The 17,995-nt window shown below is 43.5% G+C and overlaps 1 protein-coding gene across 1 annotated transcript in view; it reads right to left on the bottom strand.

The window, feature by feature from the left end:
- The window catches only part of RASGEF1B (RasGEF domain family member 1B), a 528,807-nt gene extending 515,180 nt beyond the window's left edge, over positions 1–13,627 (bottom strand). The window contains exon 1 of the mRNA XM_087864047.1: positions 13,544–13,627. Coding sequence (XP_087720173.1) covers positions 13,544–13,612 — 69 coding nt within the window. The 5' untranslated portion in view covers positions 13,613–13,627. The remainder of the gene's footprint in view (positions 1–13,543) is intronic.
- Positions 13,628–17,995: the final 4,368 nt, after the last annotated feature.

The raw sequence follows: 17,995 nt of genomic DNA, 5'->3' as shown, positions 1-17,995 counted from the left end.
TAAGAAGAAAGGTAACATCTAAATTATGTGTCAGGCATAGTACTTACTTTACATGTATTTTCTCATTTAACCCTGTTTATAACAATTACGGACTTCACTTTATATATGAAGACATTGAGCTTACAGAAGTTAAGTAATTTGCCTATGGTCACACAAATAATAAATGATGAGTGACAGAATAAAGATTCAGTCTACACTCTAGAAGATAATCATTAAAGGGCAGCCTATCATCAAAAAGACAAGAGATAGGTGCAGCCACTATGGGAAACAGTATGGACATTCCTAAAAAAATTTAAAATAGAACTACCAAATGACCTAGCAATTCCAGTCTTGGGTATTTATCCAAAGAAAACAAAAATTTTAATCCAAAAAAAATTTGCACTCCCATGTTCACTGCAGCATTATGTACAATAGCCAAAATAAGGAAATAATGTTAAATGTCCATTGACAGACAAATGGACAAAGACAATGTGATGTATATCCAGCCATAAAAAAAGAATGAAATTGTGCTATTTGTGACAACATAGATGGACCTTGGAGACACCATACTAAGTGAAATAGGTCAGAGACAGAGAAAGACAAATACTATATCATCCCACTTATATGTGGAAACAAACAAACAAACAAAAAAAAGCAGCAGCAGCAGCAGCTCGTAGATTCATAGATACAGAGAACAGATGGGTCACTGCCAGAGGTGGGCGATCAGGGTGGATAAAATGGATGAAGGTGGTCAAAAAAATGCAAACTTCCAGTTATAAAATAAATCAATCCTGGGATATACTGTACATAGCATGGTGACCATAGCTAATAACTGTAATGCATATCTGAAAGTTGCTAAAAGAGTAAATGTTACAAGTTCTCTTCACAAGGAAAAAATATATTCTGTAATTTTGCATGGTGACAGATGTTAACTAGACTTATGGTGGTAATCATTTCACAATATATAAAATATCAAATCACTTTGTTATATACCTGAAATCGATACAATGTTGTATGCATCTCATTTTTTTAAAAAAGGCAGACTTTAATATCACTAAAGATACAGGGAATGGGAAGAACCAACTTTTGCCTTGGTTATACTGGAGTCATCACTGAGATAACTAATGCATATGAGGTTTGGTTGCTCCCTTACATTGGTGAGGGCATCACCTAGGTTGCCCTAGAAAGAGCAGAGGAGCTTGGGAACAGAAGACCTAGAGCTCAAGTCCTAGCTCTATTGTTCTCTGGCTGTGGTTATCTGGGAGCATTCACTTTACCTCTCTAAACCTCACCTTCTAAGCCTGTCAAGTGGGGATGATAATACTTTAAGAACCATTAAGAGGATTCAATCAAAGTGCTTCAAAATCTAGAAAGCACTGTGCCACAAAATTTGTTGATTATTCCCTTCTACTGATAACACTCTTGGCCACCAGCGGGATAGGAGACGCCATAACCTAAAATCCTGGGCAATCACCCTAACATGCTGTACCTTAGGAATGGTTCCTTGAGAGAGAAAAATCTAATGATTCTTTATAGTTCATGGCTTGGGTACTCTTCATCCAGTGATATAAGGAACTTGAAGGAAGAGATGGGGATAGTTAGAAATGGCAGGTGGGATTTATGCTAATTTTGTGGGACAAAGATGGGGTTGAAAATGATTTTGGAAAGAGAGAATCAAAGTTGTTCCCATTTGTTATCATATTCATCTTCAAGGCCAGAAATGGGAAGAAACTTTACTAATGATGGAATTAGTTTTTCATTCATTTATTTTTTTATTATTTTTTAAAGTAAACTCTATGCCAAACGTGGGGCTCAAACTCATGACCCTATGATCAAGAGTCCCATGCTCTACCAACTGAGCCAGCCAGGAGCCCCTAATTTTTCATTCAAATAATATGGGCGCCTGGGTGGCACAGCGGTTAAGCGTCTGCCTTCGGCTCAGGGAGTGATCCCAGCGTTATGGGATCGAGCCCCACATCAGGCTCCTCTGCTGTGAGCCTGCTTCTTCCTCTCCCACTCCCTCTGCTTGTGTTCCCTCTCTCGCTGGCTGTCTCTCTCTGTCGAATAAATAAATAAAATCTTTAAAAATAATAATAATAATAATATTTTATGGTATTTAGGCATACTCTGCATTGTTCCAAACTGTATTTGAGGTAAGATACCTTACAGAGTTTTTGGTACCACTTTGTGATTTTGCAAAGAATTTCATAACAATGATTTCAATTGGTTGTATTTTTTTTTAAGATTGTATTTATTTATTTGAGAGAGACAGCATGAGCCGGGAGGAGGGGCAGAGGGAGAGGGAGAAACAGACTCCCCACTGAGCAGGGAGCTCAATGTGGGGCTTGATCCAGGACCCTGACATCATGACCTGAGCCAAAGGCAGGCACTTAACTGACTGAGCCACCCAGATGCCTTTCAATACACGGTATTTTTATAGTACTATCTTCTTAATTCTATGAAGGAGGAAGTCATACACAGAAAAGGTGATAAATTATTTTTATTATGTGAAAAGTTGGTTAGACAATTTTAGACCCAAGCTGTTTTCCAAAGCTAGTATTTCTTAATTCCCTGTTCCCTAGTTTTTCCATCTGTAAATAGTGTAAAATAATCCCCTACTGTTTTTCCATTTCTAATAAAATTACGTATGTACGGTGTTATGGTAAATTCGAAAGAACTGTTATTATTGTCCATTATCCATCAACTCTGCTAAGTGAGAGTGTATTTCTTAGTCACTCTAACCCACAGCAATCCAAATCAAAGCTGCAACCCTAAAGAAACCCCTTTATTTATCTAGGAAGTATTCGCACATAAGGGAAGTCCATACAACGTGCAGAGAGGGAGCTGAATTAACTAGGAACCCCAGAGGGTCCGCCCAACTGCTTGGACATCCAAACCTGGCACTGAGCAAATGAACTCCTAAAAATCACAGGAGGCATCAGGGTACTCACCCAGCCATCTGACTCACTCACAGCATCTGGGCATGAGAAAATTTTATTTCCCAAATCCCACTTCCCTGCCCCCCTCTTCCCTAGCCACACATACAAACAATCTGGACGGTCCATAAGGTAGAGGATAATTTTAGGGGGTTCCCTAGGGCCTGGCTGGATGCTTTCCAATCATTTCTTTCTGGCCTGTGAAATCAGATGCACTATTTCTTTATACATGAGAAAAAATGAAATCAGTTTCTATTTGCAGAGTGAGATGGAAAAAATGAAAATCGCACACAGCTATGTCACAGATTCTTAGAAAGGACCTTCCTAAGCTGGAAGAGAGGAAGGAGGCAAAAGAGAAACTCAAAAGAAAAGGAAGTTTGATTTGCGAGCCCCTGAAAAGCGTCCCACGCACTCGGTCTCATGTACATACATAGCACATTTAAGGTTTTAGAGCATAGGTGGTAAACAAAATCAAGGAGATTTCTGGATGCATTTTAACCACTGGTCATGTGGTTTAATCATCAAGGCCATTCCAGAAGCAAACCGCTGTGTGTCATTCTGTCTGTGTGTCTTCCTGTCTATGTGTGGCTCTGTATGTGCGTCTGAGCTCTCCCACACCACCCTTCTTTCTCCCAACAGACATACAACACCTTTTAACACATATGAAATTTGGCTAAGATGAACATCAAGAATAGATTGTTGGACCAAAAAAAAAAAAAAAAAAAGGCCTGGGGCATTAGACTTCACAAAAGACCTACACTGATTCAAGAATGGAATAGGAAAGAAGGACACTGATTAAGAAGGAGTATATGGACCAATATTCTGTACCTAAATGTGGTTACAAATGAAATAATCTTATCACATACCCAAACTTTGCTGGCCATAAAAACCCACCTTCACCCTGAGAACATCAGATTCTCTTCCAAGGATCCCTCCTTTGGTATTGGTAGGGGTCCTCCAGGGGAAATACCATCATTTGAGCTCTCGAACCAGTTCAGGCAACGATAGGACTTGCTGGCCCCAGGTTGCCTGTGAGCCTGAATGGCTCCTGAAGGAGATTACCAATTATTGCCCTGCCCAGGTCATCAGTGCTCCCCTTGCATGGAAAGGGTTCTGTTCTCTGAGTTCTACTCTCCGACACAATATGGATGATCTTGCTGTGGGGTCAAGTTCTTTTTTCTGACACAGAGTAGCTAGGCTCAGGGGACAGAAGGAACAGGGAGAGAGTTCAAGCAACAGCCACTATATGTTTCTGCAATCTACAATCCTAGACTCTCAGACCCTCTTCAGAGCCCAACAATTCCTCCTTGCAATTTGTCTCCTGCCACTGATATCTGCTCCCGCCCTCCCCCCCAATGTTGAAAGAATTCCACTCATAAACTCAGTTAAGTCTCGTCCTTAGAAAATGTTTTATTCTTTAAGGAAATCTCTAGATTCAAGTAGATTCCAGGGCTTACTGCCCAGGGGTTAAAGCTCTAGTAAATTATGACTGCTTCCTACTTCCTTCTCTACCTTTCAAATGATAGCATTTCTATTCCTTACCATCCATACCATCCTTGATAGTCCATTCACCAACAGATCCTCACATGCCTGGGATGCCAAGTATGCAGCTTATGTTTCTGTGCTCTCCATTATAGTATCAGTAATAGCAATTCACATTTGTATAATGTTTGACATTTCATAAAGGACTTTCACATTTATTACCATTCTGGAGCCTCACATCATTCCTGTGAGTAAAACAAATCGAATATTGTTACTCTCATTTTAGAGCTATACAAATTGATACTCAGAAAGGTAAAGAGATTTCCCCCAATAGCATTCAGCCAGTGAGGAGATGAGCCAGGCTCAGAATCCAGATCTTAAGACTCCTGGTATAGGTTCTTTGCAATGCATAATGCTGCCACCCTCTAGCTTTCAGCCCCACGTGCCTCTCTGCAGGCTCCCTCACTTGACTTCCAGCCAAGTTCAAATAATCTCCATGAAAGTAAATTTCCATGCTTTCAGGCCATCCAACAGAGCTTCCAGAGAAGCAGGGCATCATTACTCCCTCTTTCCCACTGGAAATACGATAAAGAAAGCCCACTGGGTAAGTGTTCTTTGGAGTAAATTAATTTTGGAATAATCTAACTTGACTTCCAGCCAGAATTCTCCATCAATAGCATGCAACATAAGAGTCAGATGAATAAAATCTTGACTTATAGCATGGATTTGCTTCACTTGACTTATTTTGAGGACACATGTTTGCAAACCAATTGAAAAATAAAAAATACTCTGTTTAATTATACTGCAATCTATGGTCGAATTTCATTTAAATGGAATTTATAATTGGCACATTTGTCAAGTACTACTTCTGCCAGAGTTGCATGTAAAAGTACATTATCAACATTTGTACAACTGCAGCCCAAGTTAGCATCAATACACATCCCATAGATTAGGGGGCAAGTCACTAAAGGACAGTGGCTGTCGCATTTCCATAAAATACAATTAAATATATTCAGAAATAAATTGGTTCCCAGATTTTGCTAAAACAGCATATGGCTTGTTTTCAAAATTAATGAGCACTGATTGAGCACCTACGTTGTGCTCAGCACTGTGGAGAATTCAGAGAAGTAAAAGGTATGTCCTAAGATAGTCAAAAGAGAGAGACACCCCCGGGTATCGGGGTCAAGGTGAAAGTATATAATTATCTTCATCATTATATTATTTGTCAATTAACTACATGCCAAACACTATGCTTAGTATTTTATTTGAATTATCTTATTTAATCCTCATAACAACTCAATGAGCTAGTTACTATTATCATTCCAATTTTACAGAAAATAAAAGCAAGATACAAAGAAGTATTTTATTTAAGGTCACACAGCTAAGAAGTGGAGGAGCCAGGACTGGAAGCCAAATATCTGAATCTCCAGCCTGTGTACTCTTAGCCTCTTTCCTGTAATTGGAGAAGCCTTCATGAAGGGCTGGATCTTTACCATGGCCCTAAAGATGAGGTAGGGCTTAGTTAGGACAAATGGAAAGAATGAACAGAGGTCATCATATTATAGGATAAGCAAGTAGCATAAACAAAGGCACAGGGGCAAGAATTTGTATTTGACCTGTGAGTATCCCTGAAGAAAATTAATGGCAGGAAGTAAAGTTAGCTAGGCAGAGTAAGACACTTAAAAGAACACCTTGGAAATAACCCAGGCAAAATTTAAAGACTTGAGCCTTTGGAAACAGAGAGTCATATAGACAGACTCTTGTGTGGGAAAGTGACAATGAAAAGAGTACCAACGTGGTACTCTAGCAGCATATTCAGGAAAGGGGGGAAGAGGAAGACCTGGAAGAAGCAAACCAATTATTACTTCTTGTGAAATCCCCTACAAACCCTACTGCTCCTTGGTCCTGGTACATACTCGATAAATGTTTGTCAGATCAGTGGACAAAAACTAACGGGGATAAAAAGAAAGGTCTAGGTCTAAGTCCAGGAAAGAATCTGTGGGAGTCACTGACAGATTGTTCATGAAGAAAAAAGAAAAGGAAGAAAGCAAAAATGGCACCAAAGTGCTACTCTAAGTAAAAAGATGTGTGATGCTTTGGGCTGCCAATGGAGTTGGAAAGGAGAAGGGGGTTCCAGGTGGGTCCAGTGAGGATGATGAGTCCTCCCTTTTGCTTTGAAAATGTAGAGGTTTCAAAGGGGTACAGAATACTTACTATATTATAGGCATTTGGAGAAATAGGCCTAGAATACATTTAAGATTCTCCAAGGGTAGAAAGCACAGTCCTTACTCATCACGAAATTCAGATAAATAGAAGTTGCTGTTTTATTTATGGGCTACTTCTATAGGCAACTCCAAGTAGGTAGAACTTTTTAAATATTAATGTCACTACTAGACCTATTGTATTTTATCAAAGACTTGTGAAGTAAAGAAGTTCATAAGGTACAAGAATACTATCACAAATTGAAAAGAACTAAGCCAAAGGAAATAAATCAAAGAGTGAAGCTCTTTTCCTGCTCCTTGTGACATGCAGCCAGCACTGGCCATTTGACAGAAAGGAAACACCAGCCTTTACTTATCGAAATACAAAAAGGAAAAAAATCATGTAATGGTTTCTCAGCAAGAAGCCATTAGACAGATGTAATCATAATGGGACCAAATATTCCTATAAATGAAATGCATGCATTTAGGACCACAAGCAGAGATTAAAAGCAGCTAACACAAAAGGTAAGTAGAGTTGCCTGTGCATATACAATGGCTCAGATGTGAGAGAGCGATCCAATTGGCCCTCAAACAAACCGAATTGTGAATTTACAAGACAAACTCAGTATCCATTAGCTTAAAATTCAAATGACCCTCATCGAAAGCCCAGCTGTGGCAACAGGAGCTATTATTCTCAAAGTAAACTTCTCCCTTCTGATCATGTACCAACATCCAATCACTGAATCTACAGCCTTACTCATCCAAATTATCTGCTTTCAAAACAGCCTGACCACTTGGCTCATTCTTTAGATGCTTGAAGCCCATCAGAATGACCAAGTGGATGAGAGCATGTAAGACTCATTGAAACAAAGGGGCTCATTGTAATGGACAAAATGAAGCTCTCTACCAGGCAAATTAGAGGGGGGAATAAACTGCTTGAAAGTAGAAGTTCTTTCAAGAGAGAAGGGTTGGGCTCAATTAAAATATAAAGCTGGAGAGATCCACAAATGTAGCCTGAGGAGTCATTCAGCCCAGGGAGCACATTTGTTGTTAGTAGATGCAAAGAGAAATAAATTGAAATCCAACTACAATGTTCCAAATAAAAAGCGTATCATAAAATGGGCTCAGGTAACATGTCAAACCTTTTACCCAATTTAGAGGCAGAATATTTATCAAAGGTTATTTGGTAAGTTAGTTGTTTGAAACCCTGAAAATATTTTCTCCCAAAAAATAATGTTATTCATGGTGATTGGCTTCCCATGGTAGATCACAAAAATCTCCTAATGTATAGTGTAATAATGTGTAAGAATAGTACTGGGATAATGAGGTAATACAAATTGTTCTGTAAAAATAGAATCTTACCATCCTATATAGCAGTGCTTTTCAAATTATGAGTCACAACTCATGAAATCAATTCAGTGGGTCTTTCCCTGTTTAATTCTTAGTAGAATGGAAGAAACGGAATGGAAAGAACAGAATTGCAAAGATCAAAGTATGTCCCCTGTCATAAGTAAAAGTATTATTCTTAAACTTAATTTCAATGTTATAGGTATAAATAGCTACGTGCATTCAGAATTGTAGTGTAAAATATATTTCTTACTGTATGTCACAGTTAAAACAGTTTGCATGTCTTTTAGCAAGGCTTTCATGGTGTGCCTAACACAAAGCCAGGATTTAATAACATTTGTTAAATGAATGAATGATTGCACGAACTGGTGAACAAATGAATGAATAAACAGGATGCCAGTGATACACCTCTCTCAGTCACAGACTTGACACTTGCAGAGGAAAGCCTGCTCAGTACAGCATTTCCATACTTGTGAGGCAGTGGGGACAGACGGTTGCCTGACTGCAATTCCCAACAGGTAGTTTCCTTGGCCTGGGACAGGATCTCTGTCACAAAAGGAGCCATTATGCAGAAAAGATGGGGACAAGGCTTCTACAGCTGAGTAGGATTGGATTCTAGGGACTGGGTTCTGAGGGGAGGAGGGAAAGGTAAGATAGGGTTGCCGGATTTAGCAAATAAAAATACAAGGAGCTGGTTACATTCAAACTCCAGAAAAACAACAAATAGTTTAAGAGCAAGGAAAATCATGAACCCTCAGAGTTGGAAGATCAATCAGATCCATCAGTTACTTATGTGATGCAAAATGATGTGTATGATACTCTGCTGGGTGCTGTGGAAAGAAAAAAATACTTAGTTCTTGAGCCTGAAGAAGTCAGAGACACACAGGCAAGGACCTCAGCAATGACCATGCCCTGAGCACTATTCTAAGCACTTTCCAGGCATTGACTCACTTAACCCTCACCACCCTGCATTCGGCACTGCTATCATCCCCACTGAAGACGGAAAACTGAAGCATAGAGAAGTTGGAAGAGAAAGCTGCCCTAGGTCTCCGATAGAAACACAATAGTATTTAGTGGGCCTGCAGTAGAGGGCTGGTTGGATCCAAGGGGCTGGGTCTAGAGGCGGGATTTGAGCTGAACCTTGCAGAAAGAGGAAAACTCAACAGATGAGTTAGGGAAAGAAATCTCCAGGCAGAGCCACAGCTTAGCAGTGAGAGGACATGATCAAGAAATGGGCATAGACAAAAGTTGCCGGAGTAGTAGGAGTACAGTAAAAGGAAGGAAAGACTGGACAAGAAACTTAGGTAGTGACCACACTGTCAAGGGGAACAGCATCCCCTACCGCATCTGCATGCAATGGCGAACCCTACCAAAGAATTGGGGGTATATAAATGGACACTGTGTTGAGTTGGGCTATGAAGGAAAATCACTTTGGCAATGGTCCCAAAGATAGAGTAGATGAGGCAGCAATCAGAGGCCAGGACAAGATCAGGTAAGTCAGTGCAGCTGGCTGGCAAAACACTGTGGAATCAGAGTCCAGGATTTACCAGATGGGATCCATCATAGGGAGCAACCTTGGACAATTCAGGTAATGACCCTGAGCCCTGGTTTCCTCACTTCTAAAACAGGGTTGACAACACAACTTAACCTCAGAATGTCATTGAGGAATAAAACTGGACAACATGCAGGAAATGCTTCATCAGTGGAAGCTCTCTGTGAAGGGTCATGGTGACTGAACTTGAATCTTTCCCTTAACAATTCCTCTGAGTTCAATCAGCCTTTGATTGAACATTTCCAGGAGTAAGGTACTCATGCCATCCCAGTGGTAACACAGTGAAGGAGGAAGAATGAAAGACGGCGGGTATTTACCTTTCCTATTTCCAAAGAGAAAGAGTATAGCTAGGAATAAAGCTGAGGTAGAAAACAAAAAACAAAACACCAGCTACCAAATAACCACAGCTGAAGAAGGTAGGCGAGCTCTGAGATTCTCCCTCTAGCACACATTAGTAGAGTGACCTCAACCAAATTACTTGAACTCTGTAAACCTTGATTTTCTCAGCTGTGAAGCATGGCTGTTAACACCTATATCGTGAACCTACTGGGAAAAGAGCTGAGATTGTGTGTGTTGTGCCCTTAGAACAATGCCTACCAGAGTGGACAATAAATGACAGTTATTATTGTATTATGTATAAATTAAAGCTATAGTCGCAGTTAGGCAGCAATAGTGGTAGAGACAGAAAACAGAATGTGGAAATAAGTAGAACACACATGAAGTGTGACAATTCTAGAGACCACTTCCAGAAACAGTGGCGTGGAACTGAACACCCCTTTTCTGGAGAGCCAGATGTGTTCTGCCCAGGAGATGTGGCTCCTGAAAGATGATGAAGGATGGCAGCATTAAAAACGCAGGTTTGCAGACTGAGGGAAGGGGGCCTGGCAGGAAAAAACATAGTCGCCTCTGTGTATATAGTTCTCCTGCCTCTTTCTGCTCTGAAACCAGACCTCATCACTGACTATCAGGAAGCGCAATGCAAAGTAATGCTGAGGCTGAGGTGGGGGGAAGGTTCATAATAGGTCAGAGCTGACAGGGGCAGGAATGCATGTCAGGGCCAGACATCCAACCATCTAAGCATACAGGACACGTGTGTAGGACCTGCTAAGTCTGAAAGCAGCACTCTATGCTTAGAATGCCCTACTTCTCTAGACGTCAGAATATACAGAAAGCCCACTCTTCCTGCAGAAGCTCCGCCTTGGTGAGGCACAAACATTATTCCAAAATTCTAGCCCAGTGCTCAGGGCACTGCCGTGACTGAGGTCAACTTACTATCCTCTCATTTTTTTCTTGAAATTTTTAAAATTGTTTCTCAAGGACTTGGTAAACTTAAATACTAAGAAAACATAGAGGGAAGATTAACAAAATGGTCACGAAGACACTCTGGGTTTCCAATGTACACTGTCTGTCCTTCGCCTCTGAAGAGGACACAGCAAGGTGCACAACTGGACCTGCTTTCCAATCACAGGGACTCTCCACCCCTGTGTTCTTCGCAATCTGTCACCCGATTTCCCTTGTCAGACAACTGCAATCACAGGAGAGATCTCCTCTGTGCAGACCAAACTGGCCCGTGTCAGAAGAAACCACATTTGTAGCCACCCCCTAAGCAAAATGAAACCAAAGGCCATTCATTATGAAAACCTCCGTCTCTTCTCTTGATCTCCCCGAAACTAAAGGTAGCCTCCAAAGTTAGAATTAGAGCATTTGGAAAGGAAAAGCTGCCTAAATTTTCTCATGTCCTAGCACTTTCACTTTTGGGAAATGAATATTTAGAAAGGTTTAAGAATATCTTTGTTACACATTTCTCTCCCTCCCAAATATAGAGAGCTCAACAAATGCCTCTTCATTTATGAGTAGGAATGTGTTGCCTGAGAAGAAAGCAATCTCAAAACACATTCCTGACTCAGTTATTCACCTCTTTGGGCAGATTTCCCCCCATAGGTAGGGAAGGGATGATCTCTTAACTCTTCCAGCAACATTGATTAAAAGTGATACCTGGTGTGGTGATTCAGCCAACACAATCAATCATCTGTAGAAAGAAGAGAGCAGAGACTACAGTGGCTCCGGCCCCCAGATGGGTAGAAAATAATGCAAAGCAAGGTATGTGGAGTTACCAAGAACTGAGGGAATTCCCTGTCCCCAGAGCTCCTGAAAGATGAAACAGCCACTCGTTTTCTTAATTGTCTAAGTAGGTCTCTGACTACTTTTTAAGTCGCCCACCAACCAGCAAAGATTGAGAGCCAATTAGTCTAAGAATTCAAGGTGGGGCATCTGTTGGCTGGAGGATAAAAAAGACAGGAATATACCACCAAAAGACAGTGCATACAACAAAACTGCTTGGTGTCGGTTGGCAATTTAAAAACAAAAATCCAGGGAGTGCCTGGCTGGCTTGGTTGGTGGAGCATGCGACTCTTCATCTTCCGGGTGTGAGTTCAAACCCCGCGTTGGGTGTAGAGATTACTTAAAAATAAATTCTTTATGAAAACAAATAAGTAAAAATAAAAATCCAAATACAATGAAGAAAAAGTCAGAGAGAAAATTTTAAAGGAGCATCTCACCTCTCGGGAATGACCCCCAATGCTACCTAACATTTACATCACAGAGAATGAAATGAGCAGAGATGTAACAGTCCAAAGAAGACAGCTGATTTTGGCTGCAGGCCTGGATAACTTTACCTTTTCAGGCTTTTCATTATTTTTTTAGATTTCAGGCCACCAAGCACCCAGGCATTTCAGTCTGGTTTCTCCCAGTCTGCTCTTGTCTTCCCAGCTGTTCTTCATCCCTTACTACTGAGATCTCCCTGCTTAAACACCGATTTGTTGCACAGCAGAGATAACGGGTTGGGCAATCTGAGCTCTAAAATCAAAGCAATGTGACCACAGGACCTCAGAAGGTAAGAACACCTACAGTTGCCAAAGGGGAGAAGAGACCCAGGAGCAGCCAGGGAAGAGTCTGAGAGTTTGCAGCATGAAGAGTTGCCTTGCTGAAGGATAAGCTTCCACTCCCATGAGAGAAGACTCCAAATTCTGCTCTCCCTGGCCAGTCAGGAAACTGCACACAGACAGGGCTGAGGCAGCTCCTGGAGTAGCCCTGAGGCTGTCGGGAAGAGTTGTCAGGCCCCAGGACTGAGTGAGGAGTGCCAGGCGAGAACACGCAAGGCCCGTTCAGCTGGCCACGGCTGTGGCCACTGCCCTCTGGTCCAGGCCTGGCTGTCAGGCAGTCTGTTGGGTAGATAGAGACAAAGGATACACTGTTCCCACTGTAGAGGTAAGGGGAAGGGGGTTACCGGGCACCCTGTGAAGCCTTCCCTACGCAGCAGCCAATACAGGTTTCCCATTAAACAGCTGCAGCCACCACTCCCCACAGCAGGACAAGCCGGCCAGCCTTCTCATAAAGGACTCCTCGCAGAGACGCTTACAGCGGCATCATCGCCACCTCCGGCAGGTGCCAGCCATTAGATGTCCCTGCCTTCAGAACTGCAGATGCTTCACCTGATTTGGCAAATCCCATGTTAACCCTTCTCATCCGCAATGTATCTCACTCACAGAAGAGATGAGTTAACTTCAATGGAGTTTGGAGTGTGCTGGAGGTTGGGGGAAGGGAGCAGGAGGAGGCAGAAAGGCAGACACCTTCTGACCTAAAGATTTTACTGTTACCCTTTTTTTTCCACAGATTAAAAGGGGGTGAGGGGAAACGAAGCAGCAAAGAGGGACTGGAGGACACTGCTCATTTGCAGACATTCCTGGCATTTTAGGTAAAGAGCAACTCGCAAAACTCAGTCCAGACTGACAGAAAACGTGCTCGCCTGTCAACTAAGGCAGAAAAAAACAGATTCACTGAGGTCCAGGAGGCGAGAATTCGGGCTCCCGGGCTTCGGGTCTCCTCCTCGCCATCCGCGCCCGGCCCTACCCCAGACTTCCAGGTGGAAAGCCGGCAAGTGAGACTGCACACACCTGTCAACTCCTGGGGACCCCAGGGCCCCGCTCGGGGCTGGCCGCCGCGCCACCGCGGACGCCCGCGTTGGCGGGGACACACCCTCCACCTACCTCAAACATGGGAGAGGCGCCCTTGCTCGGCAACGTGCAGCCCAGGAGCTCGGCGAGAAACTTTGCCATATACGAGCGCTGAGGCAGGCTCCCTCCCGAAGCGCCGGATGCGTCCTCGCCCCGCGCGGGAGCCGGAGCGGCGGCCGGGGCTCGCGCGCAGCCCGCGGGCCAGCGAGGCCGGGGCTCGGGGGCTGCCCCACGGCGGCCGGGGTGGGGGGCGCGAGGTCTGGAGCAGCGGCGGGGGGGGGCCGGGGCGAGCGCGCGTGCTGCCCGGCCGGCCGCCGCAGCCCGCTCCGCCGACCGAGCCTCCCGCGCCGCGGGAGCCGGGCGCTGCGGTCCGCGCTAGCCTTTCCCGCTGAATGTCACCATTACCATAGTAAAGGGAAGGGCCCCGCCGAGGGGGTGGCGGGAGGGCCAACGGCTCCGCAGGACGGCCGAGCGCGCGGGCAAGGGCAGCGGGCGGGCAGAGCGCCGCGGCGCAGGCAACCGCCCGGCACCGCCGCGGGCACCGCCACTCCGGCGACACCGCCCGGCTGGACAGCGGGAGGCGACGGCGGGGAGGGTCCGCTCGGGGAGGCGGGCCAGGATGACCCAGTTCCCCAGTTTCTCCCTCCTCGGCGCGAACCGAGGGGGGAAAGGCGGCTGCCTCGGGCCGCTGACTGACCCCGGCGAGTTGCTGCTGCAAGGCGCGAGCTGCTGCTGCAAGGCGCGAGCTGCCCAGGGGGCTCCCCCACCGGCTTGCGCCAGCCCCACCCTTCCTTTGGGAAAGGGAAAAGGCTCCAGGGCCTGGGAGGAGAGACTCCCACTCCTCTCCTCACATTACCCCTGTGATTGAATGGAGCAGGCACAGGTGTGCCCCAGAAGGGCCGAGGTGACTTTGTAGGCACAGAGGCTGGAGCAGATAAGCTCCGTAATCACAGTCACAGCTCCATCCCTGGTCCTGGCTGGGTGAGTTGTTAGGGTGGGAAAGGATGGTCAAGCCGGGAGACAGACACAGACAGGTGTGGCCCTGTTTTTCTTTCCAAATGTTCTTTTGATGAGGGAGTTACTTTTAGGACACAAGACCTCCGTTGCATCCCTATAGCTGTACATCTCAAACTTTAGTGTACATAAAAATAAGCTGGAGAGCTTGTTTAAAACCAGAAGTCCTGGGCCCCAATTCCCAGTGTTTCTGATTCAGAAGGTTTGGGGCAACCTCGGAATCTGCTTTTTTTTCTTTTCTTTTTTTTTTTTTTTTTTTAGGCACTCCAGGAGATTGTGATGCAGGTGGTGTGTGGATTTGGAGAAGCATTGCCCTACCTTGTGAAATACAGAAGTCAAGGCATACAAGAACTATAAAAGCATTAGACTGGCCATAGACAGAGACCCTAAAGAAAGTTTGCCAAATCACCTAATTTTATATGCAAGGAAGAAGAGCTAGAAAAGTTTGTATTACTTCACAAGCCACACTGTATTAGAGACACTGCAGGCATTATAGAAGCACTCTGTAAAATCTTGCCTGACTGAATAAAGAGAAGAAAATGGATAGCTGGATGGATGGTGAGGCATTGCTGGATTTCCTGATTCACATTCCAGAATTCTAGCCATTACAGCAAACTCACTATGAATTCAGGGGGAAAAAAATGGGAAGGAAACGTGTTAAACTAAATTAGTTGGCCTCAGTGCTTCTCCAAGTTTTTCAGTCAAATATTTTTCACAGTAAAGAAATCATCAAAAATAAATTGTCTATGAAATCTCTGGTTTTTTCTTTTTTTCATTTTAGCCTATAAAATATTCAGGTTCGTTACAGTATAGAAAGACCTACTCTTATGGTTAAAACTAACGCTTCAAGTATTCTATCTTTATCCAGAACCCAAGGGCACAGCACTAGCTAATCCCCATCAGCAAAATCAAGAAATGTGGCAGCTAGGTGCTTCGTGCACTACGCTAAACAGAAAAGAGAAAGGAAACTAATATGCACTGAGTACCTACGAATGTCTCAGGCACTATGTCACTGGGTTAGAGCATGGCTCTGGGGATAGACTACTAAATCCCACTTTTTTTTTTTTTTTAAGATTTTATTTATCTATTTGAGAGAGAGAGAGATAGCAAGAGACAGCATGAGAGGGAGAAGCAGGCTCCCCACTAAGCAGAGAGCCAGACTGGATCCCAGCACCCTGGGATCATGAGTTAAGCCAGAGGCAAACGCTTCACCGACTGAGTCACCCAGGAGCCCCTAAATCTCACTTCTGATATTTAATAGCTGTGAGATTTCGGAATAGTGACTTCACTTCTCTGTGCTTCAGTTTGGGCATCTGTAAATTGGGCAAATCATAAAGGTAGCTACTGCATTTGGTTTGTAATTGTTTTCTATCGCTGTCACAACTTAGGACCTTAAAATAACACCCATTTATTATGTCACGATTCTGTGGGTGGGCTCACATGGATTGTGTCTACAGGATCTCACAAGGCTGAAACCAGCAGCCAGCTGGGCTCTTATCTGGAGGCCCTGAGAAGAGTCCACTTCCAAACCCAGTTCCTGACAGCTGTAGGTCTGAGGTCCTTGCTTCCTTGTTGGTTGTCGGCCCAGGCCCCGTCCTCTGCTGCTGGGGCCACCCCGGCTTCCTTTCATGTGGCCCCATCTTTAAAGCAGCAGTTGAGTTGAGCCCTTCTCATGCTTCGAATCTCCGACTTCTTCTGCCAACAGCCAGAGAAAACCTTTGGCTTTAAAGAGGCTCATGTGATTATATGATTATAATATCCAGGCCCGTCTAGATAATCTTCCTATCTTCAGGTCAACTGATCAGTCATGTAATCACACCTGCAAAGTCGCTTTTATCACATCAAGTAACATAATCACAGAAGTAACACCGGGGTGAAAGCCATGAGAGCTATCTAGAATCCAGCTTACCACAGACTGTTTTGAAGAATAAGTAAATGTATGCATTTTAAATCTTTAGAACAGTGTTTCATTTCATTATCCTTACAGTAAGAACTCAGTAAAGGTTAGCTGTTATTTTTTTTTCCTGCCCATGGCACTACATTTGATTGTCATTAAAATTCTGTATTATTTTAAGGAATACACTGAGAATCAAAAAGATTGTCCATGTTGGTGAGGATAAGGAACCCTTGTGCACTGTTGGTAGGAATGTAAACTGGTGCAACCTCTGTGGAATACAGTATACAGGTTACTTAAAAAATTAAAAATAGAAATACCATACGGGCGCCTGGGTGGCGTAGTCATTAAGCGTCTGCCTTCGGCTCAGGGCGTGATCCTGGTGTTCTGGAATTGAGCCCCACATCAGGCTTCTCTGCTAGGAGCCTGCATCTTCCTCTCCTACTCCCCCTGCTTGTGTTCCCTCTCTCACTGGCAGTCTCTATCTCTGTCGAATAAATAAATAAAATCTTTAAAAAATAATAAAAATACCATAATCCAGTATTGGGTATTTACCCAAAGAAAACGAAAACACCAATTCAAAAAAATATACGCACCCTTATATTTATTGCAGGATTATTTACAATAGCCAAGACATGGAAGCAACCCAAGTGTCCACTGATGGCTAAATGGATAAAGAAAATGTCACACACACACACACACACACACACACACACACACACACAGAGGAATATTACTCAGCCATAAAAAAGGGATAAGATCTTGCCATTTGAGACAATATGGATGGATCTAGAGGGTGTATGCTAAGTAAAATAAGTCAGACAGAGAAATAGAAATATATTATTTCACTTACATGTGGAATGTAAAAAAACTAATGAATGAACTAACAAAAAGCACAAATAAACCAAGAACAAACTGATGGCTGCCAGAGGATGGCAAAATGAGTGAAAGGGAATGGGAGGTACAGGCTTCCAGTTAGGAAATGAATAAGTCATGGGAACAAAAGATACACCATAGGAGATACAGTCAATGGTATTGTAATAGTGTTACATGGTGACAGATGGCAGTTACATTAGCGGTGAGCATAGCATGACATATAGACACGTCTAATCACTGTGCTGCACACCTGAAATTAACGTACCATTGTGTGTCAACTACACTTCAACATGGAGAAAGGGGAGCCCTCCTACACTGTTGGTGGTAATGCAAACTAGTACAGCCACTCTGGAAAACAGTATGGAGTTTCCTCAAGACGTTAAAAATAGAGCTACCCTACAACCCAGCAATTGCACTACTCGGTGTTTACCCCAAAGATACAGATGTAGTGAAAAGAAGGGGCACATGACCCCAATGTTCATAGCAGCAATGTCCACAATAGCCAAACTGTGGAAGGAGCCAAGATGTCCTTGAACAGAGGAATGGATAAAGAAGATGTGGTACATATACACAATGGAATATTATTCAGCCGTCAGAAAGGGTGAATACCCACCATTTGCATTGACATGGATGGAACTGGACAGGATTATGCTAAGTGAAATAAGTCAATCAGAGAAAGACAATTATCATATGGTTTCACT

Source organism: Ursus americanus, chromosome 8, assembly GCF_024610735.1.
Source record: "Ursus americanus isolate L20-20 chromosome 8, mUrsAme1.1.p, whole genome shotgun sequence".
NCBI lineage: Eukaryota > Metazoa > Chordata > Mammalia > Carnivora > Ursidae > Ursus > Ursus americanus.
The sequence above is the reverse complement of the archived record's forward strand: the minus strand, read 5'-3'. Positions and strand labels throughout refer to the sequence as shown.